At 45.7% G+C, this 24,664-nt stretch overlaps 2 protein-coding genes across 2 annotated transcripts in view; one reads left to right on the forward strand and one right to left on the reverse strand.

Moving 5' to 3' along the window:
* Positions 1–2,690: 2,690 nt before the first annotated feature.
* The window catches only part of ACTN4 (actinin alpha 4), a 79,177-nt gene continuing 57,203 nt past the window's right edge, over positions 2,691–24,664 (forward strand). The window contains exon 1 of the mRNA XM_084905628.1: positions 2,691–2,992. Within this exon, the coding sequence (XP_084761754.1) occupies positions 2,831–2,992 (162 nt within the window). The 5' untranslated portion in view covers positions 2,691–2,830. The remainder of the gene's footprint in view (positions 2,993–24,664) is intronic.
* On the reverse strand, positions 14,207–15,320 carry LOC311633256 (small ribosomal subunit protein mS35-like). The gene is given in 2 exon segments (XM_084905631.1): positions 14,207–14,862; positions 14,866–15,320. Coding segments are annotated over 2 exon segments (966 nt in total). The 5' UTR covers positions 15,259–15,320; the 3' UTR covers positions 14,207–14,289.

Here is a 24,664-nt window from a genome sequence, read left to right on the forward strand (position 1 = left end):
AAGCTACTCCACCAACTCAGGGAAGCAGCAAAAATGCAGAGACAAAGAAACAGATCACAAATGAAAGAAATGGAGGAAAGGAAACAACTGGATATAGAGTTCAAAACCATGGTCATGCCCTAACCGGTTTGGCTCAGTGGATAGAGTGTTGGCCTGTGGATTGAGGGTCCCAGGTTCAATTCCAGTCAAGGGCATGTACCTTGGCTGTGGGCACATCCCCAGTGGGAGGTGTACAGGAGGCAGCTGATCAATGTTTCAGCTGATTTCTCAGCAGAAACTATGCAGGCCAGACGGGAGTGGCAAGAAATATTCAAAGTGATGGATAGCAAGAACCTACAACCAAGATTTCTCTAACCAGCAAAGCTATCATTCAGAATTGAAGGTCAGATAAAGAGCCTCAGAGATAAGAAACCAGTATTATATGAAGTACTGAGAGGTATTCTTTAAGAAGAGGAGGAAGAAGAAAAAGGTAAAGACAAAAATCATGAATAACAAATACATGTCTATCCACAATTGAATTTAAAAATCAAGTGAATAAGCCCTAACCGGTTTGGCTCACTGGATAGAGCACATGTGTCAAACACAAGGCCCGCGGGCCAAATCCAGCCCGCCAGGCCTTGCAATGTGGCCCGCACCGCGCTGTCATCACTGCACTCCGCTGTCAGTTTATGACATTGTCAGTTTATGACTGTTCAGTAAACCATTCGGCCCGCGATTTAGGCTGGATTTTAGATTTTGGCCCCTTCTCTGATTGAGTTCGACACCCCTAGGATAGAGCATCGGCCTGGGGACTGAAGGGTCTCAGGTTCAGTTCTGGTCAAGGGCGTGTACCTTGGTTGCAGGACAACCCTAGTAGGGGGTGTGCAGAAGGCAGATGATCAATGCTTCTCTCTCATTGATGTTTCTAACTCTCTTTCTCTTTTCCTCTCTGTAAAAAAAAAAAAAAAAAAAAAAAAAAAAAAAAAAAAAAAAATCAATAAAATATATTTAAAAAATAAAAATCAAGTGAATAAAAAAATCTGATGAACAGAATAAACTGGTGAATATAATAGAATTAGGGGCATAGAAAGGGAGTGGACTGACAATTCTCAGGAGGAAAGGGTTGTGGGGGTGTGTGGAAAGAGACTGGACAAAAAGCATATACTTATGGATGAAGACAGTGAGGGGGAGGTAAGGGCAGAGAGTGGGGTGGGAACTGGATGGAGGGGAGCTATCAGGGGAAAAAAGAGGAACAATTGTAATAATCTGAACAATAAAGATTTATTAAATTAAAAATAAATAATATAATAAATAATAAAATAATAAAAATAAAATATATTTTTTTATTGATTTTAGAGAGGAAGGGGGAGGTAGAGAGAGATAGAAACATCCATAATGAGTGAGAATCATTGACTGGCTGCCTTCTGTACACTCCCTACTGGGGATGGAGCCTGTAACCTGGGCAGGTGCCCTTGACCAGAATCCAACTGGGACTATTCAGTCTGCAGGCCCACACTCTATCCACTGTGCCAAACCAGCCAGCTCTATATATTTAAACTATAGGCCCAGTGCAGGAAATTCGTGTGTGTGTGGGGAGGGGGCAGGGAGGGGAAGGTGCGGGGAGGTTGTCCCTCAGCCCAGCCTGCACCCTCTTCCAATCCGGGACATCCTTCTCACAATCTGGGCCTACTGGCTCCCAACCGCTTGCCTGCTTGCCCGTCTGATTGCCTGATTGCCCCTAACCGCTTCGGCCTGCCAGACTAATAACCCCTAACCACTCTCCTGCCAGTCTGATCAATGCCTAACTGTCCTCCCCTGTCAGTAAGGTTGCCCCCAACTGCCCTCCCCTGCCGGCCATCTTGTGACCACATGGGGTGGCCATCTTGTGTGAGGCCATGATGGTCAATTTGCATATCACCACTTTATTATATAGGATTTGAGATTCCTATTAATGTGGCAAGGTCACTTATCTGTATGCATTAACTTATTTATTGTTGTCCACCATGTTAGCCACTTGAGAACTAGCCACGCTTATCATGCCCATCACCCCACCCCCAAGAACCGGGCTTGGCAATATAGGAGTTCAGTGAAAGTTGAGGTCCAAAAAGTCCTCTACCTTCCCAGTCAGCCAGTGTCTATTCCAGTTTACCTAACCTAACTCCACTGTCCATTTGATGAATCCTTCCCATTATTGTTCAAACGTCCTCCTCCACGAAGGCTACCCTGACTACTTCACATTTAAGCTCATGCTTGATTTTTCTCAATAACACGTTTCATCTTCGAATATACTATATAATCTTAAAATTTTGTTTTCCCTTACTAAAACGTAGCTCCATGAAGGCAAGGATTTTTGTCTATCTTGTTTTCTGCTGATGCGTACAACATGGTCTGGCACACAGCAGGCGTTTAATAAATACTTGCTGAATTTGTGTTGCGGAGTGGGACTTCAATCTCCGCCGAGCGGGTTAAGGCCTGAGGCTGGTGAATCATTCCCGACGGGCCCCGCCCACAGGCGAGACCGCGCTCGCGCGCTCCTGCGGGAGAAGGGGCGCGGCTCCTACCGGAGCCTGGGGGCGGTGGGGAAAGTGGACTCTGCGCAGGCGCGGAGCTTCCCGAGGACGGAGCGTCCCAGCGCTTTCCAGGGCTGCAGGCGCGCGCGCGGGAGGGCGGCGGCGGCGGCGGCGGGTGCGCAGGCGTGGCGGGCAGTGCGCAGGCGCGGGCCGAGGGCGGGCTGAAGTAGCTGAAGCGGCGGCGGCGGCGGCAGCGGCAGCGGCAGCGGCAGCAGCTCGGGCAGAGGGGCGGGAGCTGAGGCGGGAGCGGACCGGCTGGTGGGCGAGCGAGAGGCGGCGGAATGGTGGACTACCACGCGGCGAACCAGTCGTACCAGTACGGCCCCAGCAGCGGGAGCAACGGCGCCGGCGGCGGGGGTAGCATGGGCGACTACATGGCCCAGGAAGACGACTGGGACCGGGACCTGCTGTTGGACCCGGCCTGGGAGAAGCAGCAGCGCAAGGTGCGCGGCCTGCGGGCCGGACCGGCTGGAGGGGGCCGCGAAGGGGGTTGGAGGTCCTGGGACGGGATTGGAGGGTCTGTGATGGGAATTGGGGGCCCTGAGAGGAATTGGAGGATCTGGGGGGTGGGTTTGGAGTCCTGAAAAAGAATTGCAGAACTTGAGCAAGAATTGGGACTCTGAAAAAACAATTGGCGGCCCAGTGGGAATGTGGAAGTCTAAGGAAAAGGACTCGGGGAGCCGATGAAGGAATTGGAAGGTTGGGCGGGGAATTGGGGAAACCAAGGAGGTGATTGGAGAATCTCAAATGGAATTGGGGTCTGAGGCGACATGGAAGGGCCGGGCGCCAAGAGGAACGGGGGAGTCGAATTTGCGGGTCCGGACAGGACGGGTTGGAGTCAGAGGAGCCGGAGGGCGGAGGGGCATTCGGAGTGAGGGAAGGTTGGAGGGGGTTGGTTGTGGCAGCGGCAGGGTGGGGGTGCCGAAGGGGACGAAGGCTCGGAGGCTGCGATGGGTGGGAGAGTGAGAAGGGATTGAGGAGCCAGAGTAGTGGGAGGACCAGGGTCGGGACGTGGGAAGGAGAGGGGCTAAGGAGAGGGTGTGGAGACCTGGGCTGGGGTGTGGGGAGGTGTGGGGGGAGGGAGGTCTGGGCAGGGACCTGTGAACAAGAAGTTCCTGAAGGGGTGAGGTTTATTCTGGTGCCCCCTTTTGAAGGGAAAAGGGGAGGTAGGCTGCGGGTGGGAGAGGCTGCAGGGGGATGGAGAGCATTTGGCACTGTTTTGGGAGGGTTTTCTGAGAACTGGTGGAAGGTGGAAGGTGCAGCGAAGCCAGGACTGGGAGCGGGGCGGAGCTGCGGGAAGGCCGATGCGGGGGGAGCTCAGTGAGGAAAAGGAAGGGCTCGCTGGGAAGGAGTCCTGTGCTGGAGAGACCGGGAAGGCGGTGTGTGGGGGGGGGGTGGGGGGGGTGGGGTGGGTGGGTGTTACGGTGCAGCTCCGGGCTGGAAGAGTGTGCTGTGAAGGTTGGAAAGTAGGAAGAGTTGTGTTGGGGGAGGGGCACACGAAGAGCTCCTAAGCGGGGTCTGTGTTACGGGGCACTTTGGGGTGTGGACGCAATTTACGGGGCACTCGCAGATCGAGAGGGAGATAAAGGAAGTGAAAGGTAAGAGAGGGTTGGAGCGTGTGCTGAGAGCACTGTGTGTGAGCAGGCGGGCGTGCCGAGGTGGGTGGAGTTGGAAGCATTGAATGTGTTCCGGAGGTCTGCATTTTCTTCCCAGGTTTGTTACTGAACCATTCTGTGGTCTTGGTAAGACCTGATCTCAGTGCAGTGCTCTCTTCCAGTCCAGCAAAGATGGACGTGTGTGGTACTGGGGCTTTGGGAGCAGACTCGGATTTGAGCTGAGGAAAGATGGGTGTGTGTGTGTGTGTGTGTGTGTGTGTGTGTGTGTTTGTGCTTGTGCTTGTGCGCGCGCTGCTCTGGGGCTCCGTGTAGGCAGTCCGGTCCGGAGGGGAAAGGGTGAAGGGAGCAGCTGTTCCAAGCCCTCCCTGGGGTGGGGCCTAGCATAACCTTGGGTAAATTACCAACCTCTGCTTGAATTTCCTCCTCAGTGATGGGGGTGGCGTCCTTACCTGTTGCCCCACCTGCCTCAGAGTGGGCAGGTTGAGATAATCTGACATAGAAATGCTTTTTAAGGGGAACGGGATATCTTTTCTGCAGTTGGAACAATTATTACCTGAGGCACTGCCGGCTTGGAAAAGATTAAGAGTTGCCAAGAGACCTGGAAAGTTGGGAGGGGAACAAAGAGCCATGGGGTTGATCTCATGTCTGAGATCTGTCTTCTCTTGCTCCAGTTGCTTGAGAAGTGCAGGAAAGGGAAACCTTCCTTCTCCCTCCCTTCTTCCACTGCTCCCCAAGTGACTCCTTTTGCTAGCTCAGTTCCCTCTCTGGGAGGTAGAGTGTATGCTCCTTTGTGGTAATGGTTCCCTTCACACAGGGTGAGGCTGGGTGTGGACCAGGACTCACCAGAACCCCAAGGCCTTGCTGCTGTGTGTCATTTTCCCTCCTTCCATCCTCAGTGACCAGGCAAGGTTGAAGGAAAGGGTGGCTCAGTCTGTTGTAATACCAGTGCTTTAGGTTCCAGTAAGGGCCAGTTTCCAGTACGTCCTGCTTTATACCTACTACAGCAAATATCTACAGAGAGCTGTTTTTTTTGGGAAATTTACTTTATTGATGTGCACTTTCCTATTATGGGGTAGGGATCCTTTATGGAAAAAAAAGAAAGAGTAATGGGAAGGAATATGTACACATGTTTGTGCTGTTCTCTTTCTAAGAGGACCCTCTCCCACCCCACCCCCACACACCCAAACAGGATAGTTGGATTTTTCTATGTTGTAGTGTTGCTTTAGTGAATGACAGATTGCCTTCTTGCCTCTTCAAGGCTGAGCCACTAGTCACAGGGAGAATGGCAGTTCTGTAAATGTCTTGTGCATACTCACTCTAAAAAGCTGTGTCCAGAACATCCATACGCCCTTAAATCGTATGGAATTGAATTCTTCTAGGACTTAAACAAGGATTGGCCCAAGTCACAGGATGTTTGTGGCTTCTGTGGTTCTTATTTTTACGTAAAGTTTTTACCTTTGCTCTGACTTCTAGGGATCTCTGTAACCAAGGCATTTCCTGATAAGTAGGTTATGCAACAGTTATGACACCCTAGAAGTTCTGGGGAAGGACAGGTCTGATTTTTGAGTAAGTTCTCCAACAATTATAGTTCTGGGCTACAGTTCCCTCTTCCAGTTTCTGAAAGAGGGAATTGGTCTCTGAAGCTGGAACTTGTGTAGCCTGGTCACCACCTATTCTAGATAGGTGAGGTCTCGTGACAGCTGCCCCAGAACTTATCACAGCAAGAGGAAATGCTGCCTTTGCTAAGCTTGCATGTTCACTGAAACATCACTGTTTACCGGGCTTTGGTGTTTAGATCTTGACCTTTGGCTCAGGCTGTATCAGATGTGAGTTAATTATTTGAAAGTTCTGATGGTGTTTTGTTTTTCTCCAAGAAATTGATTTCAGAGAGAAAGGGTGAGGGAGAGAGAGAGAAACATCAATGATGAGAATCATTGATTAGCTGCCTCCTGCACAACACCTACTGAGGATTGAGCCTGCAACCTGGACATGTGCTCTTGACCAGAATTGAACCAGGAACCCTTCAGTCCTCAGGCTGATGCTCTCGCCACTAAGCCAAACCAGCTAGGGCCCAAGAAGGTGTTTTGTGTGTTTTTTTAGGTTGATGATGGAGGCCCCAAAGAAACCATCTGTTATTTTGTTCCATTATTCTAATTGCTTGCCTCCTAGAATCTGGATAAGACTAACATGTCCTTTGCAGTTTTCCAAATTGAATAACATACTTACAGAAAAACAAAACACACAACCACCACCACCAAACTCTGTTGCCATTTAGAAATAAGACTGGGGGAGTGGGGGCAGGTATATTCTGCCTTCAGGAAGAGGGGTAGGGGAAGCTATTCAGCTGCTAGCACTATATATTTTCCCTCTCCCATGATGTGTCTTAGAACGAGGCTTTTATGATTATTGCAGAAGTGGTGAGGTATGGGAAGATGGCCTAGGAGTTCAGTGTCCCTTGTAGCCACTCATACTGATTCAGTTGAGAGGTGAAATCTGGTTGGTGCTGTGGAGTGGTGCCTGCTGCTTCATCTAATCTCCAGTAGATCAGGATGTGGACCCAGGATTGCCCTGTGCCTTTTGAAACACCCTCCCTGGTTCCAGCTTCAGAGACCAATAAGGAGACTACTTTACAGCAGGAGCTGACTCACTCTTCAGTTGGAAACTGGTGCTAATGGTTTCATTTAATGGCAGCCGATTGCCTGGCCTCGAGTGGGCTGCTGTGTGGGGAAAGTTTGGTGAAAGTTTTGGAGGAAAACAACCCAGGAAATCAGGGTGGTGTTTTAATACCCAGGTGCTGCTGCTGCTAAACTCTTGAGATGCAGTCAGGAAGGTCAGTTAAAATGTAGGATTGCACTCAAAATGTCCTCTTAATCAGATGTCAGGACAGCAGAGACAAGGCTTCCAATCTTAAGCCTCGGGTGGGGAGTTTCTGCCATTTAAACATATACTACAGTCATGGCAGATTTTGGCCAGACACTGACCATTTTCAGAGTTAACTGAATGAGTGGTGTAGGTTATCTGGCAATGTTATTTAGCAGATGACTGCAAAGAGAATGGAGCAAAAAAAGAATTGATTTGGGAAGGCTCAAGGAATTTGAGACTGTGAACACTAGGCTTTTGCTGTAATATTGATTTATAGTGTGCTGCAACTTATACAAGCCTTTGACCAGATCTAAGGATTGTTCTTTTTACAGTATATATATATTTTTAAAATATATTTTTATTGATTTTTTTACAGAGAGGAAGGGAGAGAGATAGAGAGTTAGAAACATCGATGAGAGAGAGTCATCGATCAGCTGCCTCTTGCACACCCCCTACTGGGGATGTGCCCGCAACCAAGGTACATGCCCTTGACCGGAATTGAACCCGGGACCTTTCAGTCCGCAGGCCGAGGCTCTATCCACTGAGCTAAACCGATTTCAGCTACAGTATATATTTTTATATTTTTTATTTTTAGTAATCCTCATCCGAGATTATTTTTCCATTGATTTTTAGAGAGTGGAAGGGAAGGATAGAGGCAGAGAAGCATCGATATGAGAGACACATCAATTGGTTGCTTCCCACATTTGCTCTGACTAGGGCCAGGGATCAAGCTTACAACCGAGGTACGTGCCTTAACCAGAATTGAACCTGGAACCCTTCAGTCTGCAGGCCATCACTCTATCCAGTGATCCAAACCAGCTAGGGCTAAGGATTGTTCTTTAAAAATAAATAAATAAATAAATAGCTGTTTTATTTGTGGGTGGGGGAGAGCAAAAATAATTAGCAAATATCTAACTTTGAAGTTTTCTGAATAGCTAACCTGTCAACATATTTATCTCTTCCCTGATATTAGTATATTCTAGATCCCCTTGCTTTAATCCTTATTTCTTTCACTTAGTGATGTGCTGCCTTTATTTATGTATTTATTTTACAGACTAACAAAAGCACTCCTGTTACCTTAAGCCTTTCCCCCCTTTCTTTTTCATGGAAATAGGAGGCAAGTGATAGCAATTTGGTAATTCAATGGCAGTGGTAACTGAAACACTGACCTACTAAAAAAGTAGGCGGAAGTTTCTACTTGGACAGATACAAATCCCTTCATCCATGAGGTTTGAAAGAAGTCTTTATATCATGGGTGGCTTGAGTCTCCAGGAAAAATTAAAGCACATATATAAGGAAAGTTAGTATTACAGTATTAGCATTCTAGGCACCAGAATTTGTTCAAGTGTCGGAAAGTGGCACAAGTAACACTTGCTTTTCTTGAAGAAGGTTTATGAGTATCCCAGGTATCAAGTAGTGTAAGGTTCAGTGAATCAAGAGAAACAAAAAACTTAAAATTCCAATCTCTGTTTAAATAGCTGTGATTGGGAGGAGAAATTAACCAACTGGCTGGGAGGAGAAGGACCATGCCTCCTCCAGAAAGTGGAATCTTTGCATACATTTAACTGGCAAGAGTGCTGACACAGGGTTTGGGAAGCTCTATCCAAGTAGTGGTCCCTGAGTTTATAAAAATCCCTGAGGCATTTGCCTGGGTGGTGTGTGTTGTTCTATGTCCTGTCCCATCTCCTTTCCCTCATAAACAACAGATGCCTCTACTTGGAATGTCCGTGGAAAGTCTAAAAAATCTGGTTGTGTAACTTGCTTGCTTTCTCTTTAGTCTGGGCAGCAGTTACTCCGTTCTTTTTCTTAAATGTAATTTATTGAAGTGTTACCTATAAGTGAGTGGATTGAGCTTCCTTGGGATTTGCTATTTGCTGCTTGTTTCTGTATTGGCTCCTGCCTTCCCAGGATGAGTCCTCATGCCCACAAATGTGAGGAACCATTCTGTTTGCAGAAGGGACAGTGGTTGCTCAGCCAGAGCAGTTGTCCCACCCCCACCTGCGTTTTTCCTAAACCAGTCATTTGCGATTTTTCCTACCCAGTTTTACATACTTTGTAGCTTTAAGTAAATTTGTTTTCTTAAACTTGTTTTAAAAGGGAAAGTTGTGAGTGTGGTAAATGGAAAACCCAGCTTCTCTGGCCATAAATAGAAAATGGCAAAAATAAACAGGCTGAAAACAACAATGTTGCTAAATTCTAGGTAGGTATTATTCCTGCTGAAGGCTCTGAGCCAGAGGCCTGCTCCCTTTGTTAAAAAGAGATGGGCAGGCCCAGCTGACAAGACTCAGTGGTCATGGTTTGATTCCTGGTCAGGGCACATGCCCAGGTTGCAGGCTTGATCTCCATTGTGGGGTGTGTAGCATGCAGCCGATCAATGAATCAAAGATCCTCTTGCTCTTTCATCATTGATGTGTCTATCTTTCTTTCCCTTCCTTTCTGAAATCAGAGAGAGAGAGAGAGAGAGACAGACAGACAGACAGTGCTCTGGCTGGTGTGGCTGTGCATCAAAGGGTGTCGGGTTTAGATTCCCAGTTGCGGACTTACCTGGGTTGCAAGTTTGATCCCACTGCATAGGAGGCAACAAATTAATGTCTCTCTCACATCCATGTTTCTCTCTGTGTCTCTCTTCCTCTCGCCCTTCTAAAATTCAGTGGAAAAAATATCCAGGTGAGGATTAACAACAAATAAAAAAATAGTAAACTTATTTGAGAGAGAGAGAGAGAGAGAGAGAGAGAGAGAGAGAGAGAGAGAGAGAGAGAGGTATTGGTGAGGTGCTATCAAACAGAGACTTTCTCTTTGAAGTAATCAGAAGGTTTACAAGAGAATCAAAGGGAATAACTTTCTCATTGTGATTCAAGGTTTAATATAGAATGTGGATAAGCTTAAACTCTACCATGTGTGCATGCCACCTTGGAAAAACTTTGTCACTGGACTCAGGGCAGAGTAACATACCCAGGAGTACACAGCCCATTTTGCTTGCCCAGTATCCTACCAGACTTGAACATGTCACTCATAGCTGGCTGACATGGGATTTATCTTTGCTTCCAAATGTTAGGATTTTTTTTTTTTTTTTTTTTTTTTTTTTTACAGAGGAACGGAGAGGGAAAGAGAGTTAGAAACATCTATGAGAGAGAAACATTGATCAGCTGCTTTCTGCACACCTCCTACCAGGGATATGCCCACAAACAAGGTACATGCCCTAGACCAGAATTGAACCTGGGACCTTTTAGTCTGAAGGCTGGCACTCTATCCACTGAGGCAAACTGGTCAGGGCTAGGATTTTTTATTTTTATTTTTTAGGAAACCAGGGCCACATGGTAAGTTTAAGAATTGCAATTTTAGCACTTGTTCCCCATACACCTTTTTCTTTTTTTAGAGAGGAAGGAAGATGGAGAGAGAGAGAGAAACATCGATGATGAGAGAGAATCATTGGTGAGCTACCTCCTGCACACCCCACATTGGGGATGGAGCCCACACCCAGGCATGTGCCCTGACTGGAAATCGAATCATGACCTCCTGATTCATAGATTGAAGCTCAACCACTGAGCCATGCCTCTGGGCACCTTTTTCTTTTTAAGACTACAGCTTTCTTACACATATACACTTAAAGTTTGGCTGCTCCCATGCATCAACTATACTGCTACTCCATCTGGGTATTGGAATCCTGAATTCTGAAAGGAAAGCAGTGCTCTCCTGCAGAGTTAAGAAAGGCTTATTTAAATGTTTTTCTTCCAAATATCAGAGTAGAACAGATTCTTTGTCTTCCAGTGGAACTATCCAAATGGTGCAGAAATTGTTGGAAGTGGCAGTTACTATGCAAAACAGTGAAGTCATCTTGGGAAATATTGGTGATGGTGTTGAAATGATTGAATGGGATGCTAGAGCACTAGCAGTACAATAGCATTTGTGTCTACAGCTTTTGGTAGGAATAAAGAAGACACTGTGGTTTGTTTTATGCTATTTAAAGTTTCCTCCCCAGAGGTGTGGGGCTGAGTGATGTTTGTCACTGGCTTTCTAGTGGGTTTTTCTTTTAATCTTTTCCCCAATCCCTGACAGCTGTCGAGAGTAGGTGGAAGGCATAGTCCAGGTGGATGGGAAGGCAGGCAGCACTCCTTACTCCTTGTTCTCCATGTGTAAAAGGAACATATTTGGTTTTTTAATTTCCAAAAAGCCTAAGGTAAAGAGTTTTCATATCTTACCTCCTGTGTAGTAATGAATCTGATTCAGCTCTTAAGAATGTCTTAATTAGTCTGGCCCCTGTGGTTCAGTGGTTGAAAGGTTGACCTATGAACCTGGAGGTCAGGGTTCGATTTTCAGTCAGGGCACATGCCTGTGATGTGGACTCAATCATCAGTAAGGGGTGTGCGGAAGGCAGCCAATCAATGATTCTCATCATTGATGTTTCTATTCTTATACCCCCCTTCTTATCTCTCTGAAATCAATAAAAATATATTTAAAAAAAGAATGTCTTAATTAGCAGCCATCCAGGATGGGGGTATGGCAGGAAGTAAAAGTTGCCTTTCTTCCTTTCTTTTCTTCTTTCCTTCCTTCTTGTTTCCTTCTTTCTTTCTATAATGCTTCATTTTGATGCCTGAAGAAGGCCAGTTTGAAGTTAGTAAAAACCTCAGAAGGAAGTTTGAAAGTGATTCAACAACTTAGGTCGTGGAGGTTGCTTCTTCAGCTTGCATTGTTGAAATGGCAGGCGTTCCTTTACCAAGCTCGAAGGGCAGTGCTGGAAGTCAAAGCCTTAGTATGCCAATGTGTGAACAGTCACACATTAGTGTTCTATCTGTCTAAATCTGGGTGTATGAATGAGAGGTATTTGGTTGATATTACCATAGAAACTGAGTTGCTTACTTACTGTTTTGGGAGGAGTGCCTTTGAACCAGAGGGAGGCATCTCTAATGGTGGAATGTTGGTTTCACTGGACAGAAATTTTATGCTGCTAACTGGTCTCAGGAAAATACTCTCATGCATGGTGGCCATACTGGGTAGGAGGACCAGGGACTCCTGTTCCTGACATAGGACTTGGGCCAGTCCGTTTTATCGACTAGGGGTGTGTATTTGCACATGAGAGAGGGAAAAGAAAAAGGAGAATACACTGTGAAAGCTGCTGTTGGTTTTGTGGCTGGGACGTATGTTTTTTCTCTAGGCATTTTGAATTGGAATCTCAGCTATGTGACTTCTCAATAGCAGGGCAAAATGTGCCTGCATCTTTTGCCTGCTTTCACAAACACTGACAAAAAGAACGCAAGTTTCCAGCAAATCCCAGCACAGTTCATTCCATGATAACATTTTTTTAAAAATCCACTTCCACCGAAACCAGTTTGACTCAATGGATAGAGCGTCGGTCTGCGGACTGAAAGCTCCCGGGTTCGATTCCGGTCAAAGGCATGTACCTAGGTTGCAGGCACATCCCCGATGGGGGGTGTGCAGGAGGCAGCTGGTCGATGTATCTCTCTCATTGATGTTTCTAACTCTCTATCTAACTCTCATCCCTCCCCCTTCCTCTCTGTGAAAAATCAATAAAATATTTTTTAAAAATCCACTTCCTTCCTACTCCAACTCTGACAGTAAATAAACCATTTTCCCCCTTTTTATTCCCCCTTCTTCTTTTTTTTAAAAAATATATATATATATATATATATATATATATATATATATATATATTTTTTTTTTTTTTTTTTTTTTTTTTTTTTTTACAGAGAGGAGGAGAGGGGGATAGAGAGCTAGAAATGTCGATGAGAAACATCGACCAGCTGCCTCTTGCACACCCCCTACCGGGGATGTGCCCGCAACCAATGTACATGCCCTTGACCGAAATCGAACCCGGGACCCTTCAGTCCGCAGACTGACGCTCTACCACTGAGCCAAACCGGTTTCGGCTATTCCCCCTTCTTTAAAGAAATGAGCATTAGACTCAGTGTCTGGTAAAAATATTAAATGCTTTTACCAAGTGTGTGTGTGTTTTTTTTAAAATATATTTTATTGATTTTTTTACAGAGAGGAAGGGTGAGGGATAGAAAGTTAGAAACATCGATCAGCTGCCTCCTGCACACTCCCTAACTGGGGATGTGCCCCCAACCAAGGAACATGCCCTTGACCGGAATCGAACTTGGGACCCTTCGGTCTGCAGGCTCTATCCACTGAGCCAGACTGGTTGGAGCCCAAGTGCTTCTTTGCCTGTTACTGGCATGACTTGTATTTGGAAGAGTCAGTTGTTGTTTTTGTTATTTTTAAATGTTATTAGGTTTGTATGATCTTCCAGTTTTGGCCTATGAAATAAACTCAGTTTCAGAATTCAAAATGTCTGGAGGCAGCCAGCTTGCCAAGCTTGTTCAACGGCAGTCTGATGAATCAACCCTTCTTACAGGCTGTCTGCTAACCAGTCTTGGAAGGTATCCAGACGGTAAACATCACCAGGATTGTGAGGCAGGTTTTTTTTTTTTTTTTTTTTTTTTTTTTTTAAATCATTTGAGCTATGCTGCCAAGTCTGGTAGGATTTGACTTTCTGTAAAACAGAATGGTCTGTATCAAGATGTCTTTTTCAGAGACCCAGTACTGTGTCTACTGGTGGGGTGAAAGGGAATACCTAGACCAGTTTGAAGGGCCTTCTTAACCATTTTGAGAAACAAACTTTCCCTTTCCTTTTTAACTTCCATTAATTCACAACTCAGGGACAACCCACAGAAAGGAGCTGTAAACCTTTTTAGGGGAGATTGAGCCAAAGCTGGGGAAGGTGAGCAGCTCTTACCTGCTGCACAGAAACATTCCAGAGATTCAAAGGGAACGAGCTTTGACCATAAAAATAGACGCTCACAGTGCATTGAGTTCTCTTAGCAGCTACCTTGGACTTGAGAAAGTTCTGGGCTTCTTTAATAAACAACTACAAGGCAGTCCTTGCCAAATACGGCCTGCTACAGGGCCATAGGGTTAGCTTAGGAGCATTTTTTTGCCTAAAAATAAATGCATGTTGCTATCAAACATTCCAAGCATAGTTTCAACATGAGACGTCTGAGTAGCCATTAGACTCTGTGGGTTCAGTTATGACAGAGTGTGGGCAGTTGAGGGGCTTTGAGAGCTGTTCTCTGCTTTAGGATTGGCCACTGGCTACCCTGATGACCAAATGCAAACCATCTTCCATCTCATTTCTATATGTTCTTTTTTTTCTTTAAAATTTTTTTTAACATTTTCAACTTTATATAAAATTAGATAATTACAAATCAATCATAAAATAAACCAAGCATATTTTTCTACATAATTCATGTTAAATTTAATAGTCTCTTCACTGACTCTTTGTACTGAGAAAGAGTATTTTCACTGTCCCCTTCGTTCTTAAGACTAACAATGCACTTTTTGTAATCTTCAATCTCTTTAGTGCCAAGGAGCTCTTCTTTAGTTACTTCCAGGTTTTTCTCTGCGGCTTTAATTTGGAGAAGTGTTTCCAGGATATTTTTTTCTGAGGAGCTATTTGTCCATATATACTCTTGCATGTCTGCTTCAGTGATATTTTTCTCCCAGTCCTCAGTTTTCCAAGACTCATGGTATAAAACTGTTAGCAGATACATTGCATAATCATAATTCTGCCTCTTTAAAGGGCACCTATCTGTTTTGATGGTAAGCACATCTGTGGTCTTGCAGTATCGCTCTCCTACAAGTTTAATAAGTTTCTTCTTTGCATGATCATCTAAATTCAAACTGGAAAGTTTAACCCTTAAGGTTACTACTCGTGCTTTGGGGTTTCGAATAGATGGTCCTGCTGAAACATAATCAGCTGTGTCAATTTCAATTGGAAAATGCTTCTCACATTTTTCATCACTGTCTAGTGCAGCTGGCTACTCAGTGCAGAAATCTTTAAGAGCTTCACAATGCTTTTTAATTGCTACAGGAGTCAAATGCAAAAAATTGGGGATCTTTAAAAGTTCTAGATTTCCCTCCTTTGCCATGGGCACCCCCATTTTTACTGGGTAACCCATTCGAACAGGAAGAGGTACTGCAGAGGGCTTAAATGGTGCTGCAATAGGGTAGACACTAGGCCAGTCCTGGTCAACAGCCATTTTCTCTGTCCTAGGAGGTAGTGCCTTTCTTCTTGATGGCTTTTCCAATCTGGATGTTCTTTGCGGGCCTGCCTTCCCGGGGAGAGTGGTCGGAGACACTGCGGTGGAGAAGGCACGCAGGGCCCTGGCCCCCGGCTGCAGGCACAGCCACGCGGGGAGCGACGCGGCCGCCATGACTGCGAGGACGGCAAGGCGGGCAGGACAAGCGTGACCCCGCTCATGGGGGCAGGCCTGAGGCCCTTTTTCTTTAAATTTTTATGTGTTCTTTATTTACAAGCTGGTGGGAGACAGAGAGCAAGCGTAATAGCTAGCACATTACTCCATACTAGACACTATTCTCAGTGCTTTACATGGACTGACTTGTGTTATCCTGGGAGGTAGATGTTGTTACCTTTATACGACAGGTGCAAAAAATGAATCCATGGAAATTTAAGCCACTTGCCCAAGTGACAGTGTCAGGATTTGAACCTGGAAGGTCTACCTCAAGCCTATGCTCTTATTTTTACACCAGTGAGGAAGAGAGAACCAAGAGGACACTGGACTAAGGCTGTTCTAAGCAGAGGGAACTAGAGTGTGGAGGCACGGAGAATAGAAGGAAGGCCAAAGTGGTTCAAGGCAGGGCATGTTGAAAAGCTGGGCACAGCCAGATTTCTGAGAGCTTTGTTAGAATTGGTGGTGAGGCCTAGAATATGCAAATTTTGTCCCTTTTGGACTGTAGTAGGCCAGGAACCTCATGCTTCCAAAACTGTCACTTCAACCCTTTCCTCTCAAGCCTCCTGGACAGGCCAGACCAGAACTGACTTCTAAAGTGGGAATCCCAGGACTGGAGAACATTAAACCAAACAAAAGCTTCAATTATCTCTGTGATCATTGCTGCAGGAGACACCTGTGTTTGATTAAAGCCTTGGTAACTTTTAAATCTGGAGTTTTATGGCACTGTGTACTCCTATAGCTTTGTAGTGTCTCTCAGGGAGCTTAACTTTTACTCCATGAACAAATTCCAGCCCCCTTCAGTCCCATCAAGAGGCTGCTTGATTTACAAAGCATCACTGGTAAAGTGTTGTGTTTCCTTCTTTGAAGTGGGAAGGCAGGAAGCCTGATTTTTTAAACTGGCTCTTCTCCTAGGTCCTCCCTTTCTCTGTAAATCCCTCTTCCATTTACTCAGTATTTCCCTCTTGTTTTCTTTGGTCTGGGAGACAGGCATGCAGGCCGATTCACTCTGAGGCGTTTAGCTTTCCAGACCCCACTGAAAGCCAATCCAGGAACTCGAAGATTTCATTTGGCCCGTGGCTCTCCATTTGAATGCACACCTTGTCAAACTAGTTATGTGGCTTTTACTCAGAGAGGGAGGAACAGAGAGAGCTTGGGTCTATCAATAGACACTCCTGACTGTACACACAGCATTCAGCAAGAAGCTCATGGATCATAAAATGTCCATTGTGAACATGGGCTGGGATTTTCTCTGCCCTGCCCTTGATGTGATTTGGCAGCAAAAATTAACCTTGTCGACACAATATAAAGGAGGGAATGAATATGAAGGTGTCTTTGTAATGGCATGGGCTGCTTCATCTGGAAAGAAGATGGTGAGGTTTCCATTCTCCGGCAGCATACCCATGTGAACTTGTTAAACCTTTTAAGTAGCTGTATAGGAGGGGAGAAAAGTATGTGTATATGTTTATCCTTATTCTTTAAATAGGAAAAATAAAACTTTACCTTTATGCAAGAAAGTGTTTGGTAAATGGAAAATGTGTCCAGTTCTATATTCCTACCCCACGTTTGGGATACAGCTGTAAGTTTCCACGGTGGGTAGCTTATGCATTTATGCTGAGCTGAACTTGCTCCAAGCTGTTCCTGCACTTAGAAAAGGCTTTCTTTGCGGGAAGCTGTCTCTTTTTATCACACTGTAAAAGCTTGGGAGGTCTTTTGAAAAACCTTAGCAGTCGTCACTTGGGAGCAGAATTAGGGGCTACTGACCAAAGTGGGTCTGCATTTTATAGCCAACCGGCATCTTGTGTAACATGAGTTAGGGCTTCATGGGCTTTGGAGTCCAGCACTCAGATAGAAACATGACCGCCAGGGCCAGACGACAGCCCTCGCTGGGCCCCTCTGCAGAGGGAAGCTCTGCACCGAGCCTTTGGGGGTATGAGAGAAACCGGAGACCCGGCCCATGATCTCAAGGAGCTCACAGTGTAGTTGGGGAGAGAGCAAAGCCACATGAGACCTCAGGAGGACACTAAGCTGCACACCGACAAACCCACAGCTCTCTGGCCGTGTCCTGGGAGAGGAGAGGGGTGAATAAGGGCAGGTGGGGTCAGTCATGGAAACGTTCATAAAGGAGGTGAGTGTGCAGGAGGGGTGGGCCTTTTCCCCAGCTTCGTTCGGGAAGGTTTCTGGGGGAAAGTATTAAGGGGTCCTGTGTGTGCAACTGAACAGTTTTCCTTAGCTGCCTCTTATGAGCAGTCCTACCAGGTCCTTCCCCTGATGAGCATTGTCTTTGTGGAGTTTCATTTTTGAGTCACTATGTTGGGTATTTCTTAGCCATACCTTGCGAGCTCTGAATAGCAAGATCCTAGGTTCTGAATCTGAATCCATTCACAGCCCCTGTTGCTTTCACGGCTGGAGTGAGCAGGTCAGACACCTTCCTATGTGGGAGTCTGCCCTGACTGATACTTAAAATATAAAATAAAATATGTCTATATTTTTTATTGATTTCAGAGAGGAAGGGAGGGGGAGAGAGACAGAAACATCAATGATGAGAGAGAATCACTAGTCAGCTGCCTCCAGCACACCCCACACTGGGGACTGAGCCCACAACCTGGGCATGTGCCCTACTGGTTATCAAACTTTGACCTCCTGGTTCATAGGTCAGTGCTTAACCACTGATCCATGCTGGCCAGGCTGACTGATACTTTTAGGGCATTTGTTTTCAGAATAAGTACAGGCTTCAGAAAAAGAGGAATAGAGAAACTCCCTTCTTATGTTCAAGGATCTCTTCAAGCTTTGTGCCTTATGGCCCCTCCAGTGTGTGAAGCTGCCACTGCCCCTGGCTCACCCAGAGCTGGGACTGGTAGTTCTGTATTGAGATCATGGAAATGAATGGGGTTGACTCCCAGCAGGCTGGCTGGTTTTGGTGTGCCACAGCTAACATGCTGTCCTTGGAATAAAGGTAGCCTAGAAGTATTGTGCCTTGAGAGTTTATTCTTGCCTGCCAAGCTCAGCTTCCAGGTGCTATTCTTTCTCTAAATAAATGCCTTAGAGCTGGCTTACGGAACTTAAGAGTTCCTATCCCAGGAAATACTCTAGTGCGTTTAAAAAAAAAAAACAAGGAAAAAAAAAAACCACCACCAAAAAAACCCTCATTCAGATGCTCATGGCTAATGATTCAAATACTGCAATGCCCTTGATATGAATTCCCAAACTTGACATACTTGAGTTGTACTCAAGCCCTGCTACAAGATAAGGTTGGGGTGCTGGCCCAGGCCTTTTTCTTCATGTGGTTTCAGGTTTGTTTGTTTTTTCTCTCCTAGATGATGCTTGAGAGCCATGACATAGCTCAGCTCATGCAAGTAACTTAGTGGCTAAAATCATCTAGGAGAACCCAGCCTCTGTCTCTTAAGCTGCCTGACACCAGTAGGTTTGCCGTGGGAGAATTTGGTGTGGATGGAGAGAATGGCAGGTGTCTCCTGGAATGAACCAGTCTCTGTAGCTTGGGCACTGGAGTCCTGCCTGTGCGTTAGGGAGAGGGCTGCAGGGTATTATCACAGTTCATTTCTGTTTCCTATTGCATTTTATTGCACCTTCCAGACAGGATCTGTCTGACTATCCTCAAGAGTTGCCTTTTTCCACCCCTTTGAAAGGTAAAGGAGTTAGGGAGGTGGGCATTTTTCCAGGAGAGAAACTGGGGCTCATTAGTTATAATTCGGAGGTGCATTGCTCTTCCCACATTTTGAGAGAGGTTTCTGGGGAGCTGTTGCATAGTATAACTTTCTTGCATGAACCCAGGTGCTGGGAGGACACACCTGCTCTGCCAGTGGGTTAGCCGATAGCACCCAGCCTACCCACCCGAGATAGGAGGCGGCTCAGGTGTCCCTGGGATTCAGGCTGTCTCTTGGCCCAAGCAGCTGCAACCTGGGAGGTGGTGTTGAGAGAGCAGAAGCTTCTGTGGGAGGGTGCTTCTGGTGACAGAACAAGGAAGTAGTGAAAGGTATGGTGTGGGGAGAGGGCTGGGTTCAGAGCACAGACACTAGAGCAAGACAGACCTGGGCTCCATATTTATTCAACACCTGCTGGTCCTGGACACATGGCAGGACTTAAGTAAGCCTCAGTGTCTCTTGAAAAGGGCCATTATCCCACCTCTCAGGATGATTCTGGGATTAAATTAGATACATGGTATGTGTGAAACACTTGCACAGTGCCTGGCACATTGTCAGTGCTCAATAAGTGAAGCTTCTCAAAATGTTTTCAACACTTACCACCTGTGTCCAGGTGGGATCTGCTGCTTGAGCTTCCTCCTTAAAAGAGTTGAAAGGGTCTGCTGAAATGTGCAGCTCAGTGGAAAGCCAAACTATATACCTCCTTTTCTGAAGTCCTCCCTCAGGGAGCTCTGAACCCTAAATCCAGCAGACTTCAAAGAAGCAGCTTCTGTCAAGTGGCAGCTGGCATTTGAGCTGCAAGTGACATAACATAGCCCTGTTCTCAGCCTCTGGGTCCATCTGGGCCTCATTACCTGGGAGGTAAGTTCGTTTTCAGAGTTGCAAGCCCTGAACAGTTTTGTGTCTCCATAAGCCATAGGCAGTGCTGGCAAGGCTCTTACATAAGTAACTTTAAGTTTGGGATCAACCGAGGTGCTCTTTTCCTGTTCCCGTTCTTTCCCCTTCCCCCAAAGTAAGAACGAACAAACAAAAACTTACTGACTCAAGTTAGAAACAACCTAAGGCCTCAAGCTAGGCCACCTTCTCTCAATTGATAATGATGTGGAAACAGGAAGGCCTTCCCATTGATAATCCCAAAAATCTCTGTTCCAAAATGCTATCATGTGGGGCTTGAGGTGTGTAGGATCCTGTGCCCACCTGCTGACCTGGAAAGAGGGACCATCGTTTAGCAGAGCCATGCTCCTTCCAGGTCTCCTTCCTCAGTGCTGCTCATGCCTGCTGCTTCAGCCTCTTCCACCTTCCTCCTGCCCCTCCTCTTCCCGAGGTCACTTCCTGATGCCATTCCTCATTTTAGCCGCTATTCCCCCCCAAAAGCAATCAAATCCACAACCTAATAAGGCAAAAGAATGAGGAGAATGTCTGCCTCCCAGCCTCTCCCCTAACACAGCAGGCTCTAAGCAAATTTGGAAAATGTTACAACTGACTAGTGTTCGGGGGTGGGGGCAGCCATTTTTAGGAGCTGCTCTTTGTTGGCAGCAGGCGGGATCTTGTGGGAGGGCCACCAGGGTTGTGGTGGTTGACACCCATCTTATACAGAAAAGTGAACGGAAAGGAAAGTAACAGCCTGCATCAGCTGCACCTCCAGTTGGGATTCTACAGATCAGAGGTATTCCGCACACACATCAAGAGTCCGCCTTGAAATCTGCTTGGAGAGATCTTCCTTTGTTGCAACTGGCAAATCCAAACACTTGCTGCCTCTGAGAGGAGGAGCAGTTTTTCTCCCCTTGATTGTGCCAGGGTTAAATTAGCCCAGGCTTAATTTAACTGTGTCGACATTAAAGCCCCTGAAACCTGCCACATCTTTTGCATCATTAGCCCTCTCCAGTGCACATTTTCTGTTCTGGACTTGGGAGGAGGGACAAGCTCCTCTCGGAGCCCTGAGGGAGGGGTGCTGACTGGCCAGACGTGCTTGTTTCGGTAGGTCACATTTAGTAATTAACCTGGACATTCAGGGAGGGGGGTAAAGGAGCTTCTGAGAGGGGATGAAGGCGAAGGAACCACCTAAGGATGGGCAAGGTCTTTCAATTTACTAATTACCAGCAGGCATGCGGTTACCCATAAATGTATTTAATTCCATAGCTGTAATTAAAGTGCTTGATAAAAACTCAGGGAAGTTTTTGTATTTTTAAAAGAAAAACAAAAAAATGTTTGTTTCACCTTGACAGGATGGCTCAGAACAGGCGGAGAATTCAAGGCACAGGGCTAGTTTCCTGCCTTTACAGGAAATTAACTGCAAACAATATTGGTGACCTTGCCAAAGAGGCAAACCTGGGATGATGTCATTGTTCAAAGCTGTCACCACTAAGCATGGCCTATGGGGAGGAGAGTTTGCAGGATTACAAAAAAAGAGTGTAAATATGTGTGCTTAGTTGTTTCTAGAAGAGGCAAGTCATTTGAAAAGCTGGGAAGAAGAGAAATCACAAGTTTTGGGGTCTTTGAAATATTCTTAGGTTCAACTTTCCTTGTTTTTCCAAGTTAAAATTCTCTTGCTATTTTTGCTCCTCAAAATGCTGCTGCTTTTTCAGAGACAGCCTTTTCTGAGCCATTTCCCATTTACTGGTAGTTCTTTCTTGAGTAACTGGCTGTTACAGTCTGGGATTTGTGACCCACAAGGCAGGGTGCTAAGTTAGGCAAGAGGTAAACGCCTGCTGCTGCTCTGAGGATGAGACGCTCCATCGTTAAGAAATGTGGAGTCCGCTGAAACCAGTTTGGCTCAATGGATAGAGTGTCGGCCTGTGGACTCCAGGGTCCCGGGTTTGATTCTGGCCAAGGGCATGTACCTGAGTTGTGGGCATGTCCCAGTAGGGGGTGTGCAAGAGGCAGCTGATCGATGTTACTCTCATCAATGTTTCTGGCTTTCTATCTCTCTCCCTTACACTCTGTAAAAAATCAATAAAATATATTAAAAAAAAGAAAAAAAAAAGAAAGAAATGTGGAGTCCTAGCCGATTTGGCTCAGTGGATAGAGTGTTGGCCTGCAGACCAAAGGATGCTGGATTCGATTCTAGTCAAGGGCATGTACCTTGGTTGCAGGCTCTTCCCTGGCCTGGGCCCTGATCTGGGCTCATGTAGGAGGCAACCAATCAGTGTGTTTCTCTGTCTTTCTCTCTCTCTCCCACTTTCCTTAAAAAATCAATGAGGAAAATATTCTCTGGTGAGGATTAATAAAAAATACACACAAACTCACAAAAAAGAAGTGTGGAAACTGAGGCACAGAACTAGTTTAATTCATCTGTTTCTTCCACAAAAACCATTTGGGAAATTACCAATGCCAGTGAGTTGGCATCTCTGAGTTAATCTTTTCAAATGCCTCCAGGAACTGTCTGGAGCATCTTTGAAAAAAGGATAAACTTTGCATCTTGTCATCTGGCTGGAAGTCTAACAGAAAAGCATAAACACAGTCTTAAAATGAAAGCAACAAAAATAAACTTGAACCAGCCCTGCATGAAAACATTAATGCAAAATATGCAAGCTGGCTTACTATTTATATGGCAGAAGGCAGTCATAAGAAGATCCAGGCCTGGTTAAGGAGAGAGATGTCTTTTGAGGTGCCTGTTCCTTAGAATTTCAAATAAACCATGGGTAATTTACTCAGATGGGATATAATGTGGTGTCTGGTTTCATGCTTTTCACAGTCCAGTTTGTTGATGAAATACTAATGCAGGATCAGGATACAGTTGAGAGTGTCCATTGCACCCCCATCTCCGTAAAAAACATCCTAATAGTTCTAGAAGAAGGTTTGAAGATTTCTAGAAGAGCCATGTAAGTTAACCTGTGGTGCACATCTTGTGATATGTTAGTATCTGTCCCCTCCCCCCTCATTCAATTGATATTTCCTTAGACTCTTAGACTTAGAAATACACTAAGAAAGAAAACCAATGTAGCTCTTGCCCTAATAGCAGTTACATTCCAGAGATGCAGACAGACAATGAATGGAATGATGGAAGTGAACCAGATATTTAAGGTGATATGTAGCTGTGAATACCACCTTTGGTTTACTGCTTATAGTTTAACTGCAATAGACACATTTCCTGGATTTGGAAAGGATATTTCCAACATGCTGTATGTGTCTAGGTGTTCAGGGCTACCTCTCATAAATCAACTTGCAGATGAGTCCTGAGTGTTTGGTTTTTGGTGTGTGGTTTCATAAGCTCCTCAGAGCTGCAGAGTCACCTTGAGATCCAGCTTTTCCTGAAACTGTTCTGGCTTGGGATATATTGCTGGGAAGAGAAGACAAATCTAGGCAAGAAGGAAGAATCTCCTGGCCTAGGACACCAGACTTTCCAGGTAACCCCCATCAATGGGATCTAGAGTTTCTATGTGGGAAAAGCTTAGGAGGCTACCAAAGTGGATGGGTAGAAGATGCAAGCATGCTACTTTTTACTTAGATTAAGTAGTTACCTGAGCAGCTGGAGAGAAGCTGGTGGTGAGCATCATGATGGGGGGCAGGTGGCCATTGCCTGGAAAGATGATTGGTTGCCTTTGGATTGCTCAAGCTGCTGCTTACTTAAGGGGCTACTTTGTACTCTTGGAGCCATGTTTATGTGGTAACTGCCAGGAAGTTGGTGAAGTTAGCACCCTTTTTGGTTGGCTAATAACAATACCAGGGCTAACACCTCATGGTCTGTCTGTGGGGTTTTGTTTTGGGGCACACTTTGGAAATTGTTCTTGGAATGCTGGTTCACTTGTTCATTAGGTAGCTTGAAGCAAGAGTTGAGAAAAGGAGGGAAAGCAGTTGCAGCCCAGTCCAAAATCTCTAGGCTCAGTCTTCAATGTATGAAAAATTTACTGGTATTTAGTGGAAATAGCTATTCTTAGCACCAAATTTAAGTGTTGGCAGCTGAAGGGGGTCATTCCTCCAGGGCCCTACAGACCAGTAGATCTGGTGTTTCTAACATTGCCTTTTCTCAGCTTTCTAGCCCCACCATTTGGATAGGGTACCTGGAAAGAATGTCTCCTAGGTCCCCCAGGAAATTTGGTGCTTCCTCTCAGGGAAGTTGGAGACCACATAACACCCTCCACTCTGACCTGGGATTTTCAAGTCATATGTGGGAATGCAGGTCAAAAGAGGCTGGAAGCTGAGCAGGTACATCTCCACCCTCAGTCCCCTTTCAGGAATAGTGAGGACAGGAGACTCCATGAGTGGTGCTGTCATCCAGGCCATTGTGAAGGGAATGGATGTGAGTGTTCCGTTTTCTTCTGGAGCTCTGAGGAACTGTTGTCCTGGATTATTATAGGGCAGGTGACAACCAGTGAAGTAGCCTGGGTGGGGACAGGACAGACACTACTTAGTTTCAGTTGATTGTGGTCAGGTGTGCATGAGGGCCTGGGACTTCATATTTCTAGATTTTTTTTTTTTTTTTTTTTTAATAAATCTGGCTGCAACAGTTATCTTTTTTTTTTTTTAATATATTTTATTAATTTTTTTAAAGGGAGAGGGATAGAGAGTTAGAAACACTAATGAGGGAGAAACATCGATCAGCTGCCTCCTGCACACTCCCTACTGGGGATGTGCTCTCAGCCAAGGCACATGCCCTTGACCAGAATTGAACCTGGGACTCTTGAGTTCACAGGCCAATGCTCTATCCACTGAGCCAAACCGGTTAGGGCTATTTTCCTAGAATTTTGAAACCCAGAATTATATGGGGC

Source organism: Pipistrellus hanaki (assembly GCF_964339955.1).
Source record: "Pipistrellus hanaki genome assembly, chromosome: 15".
In the NCBI taxonomy this organism is placed as follows: domain Eukaryota; kingdom Metazoa; phylum Chordata; class Mammalia; order Chiroptera; family Vespertilionidae; genus Pipistrellus; species Pipistrellus hanaki.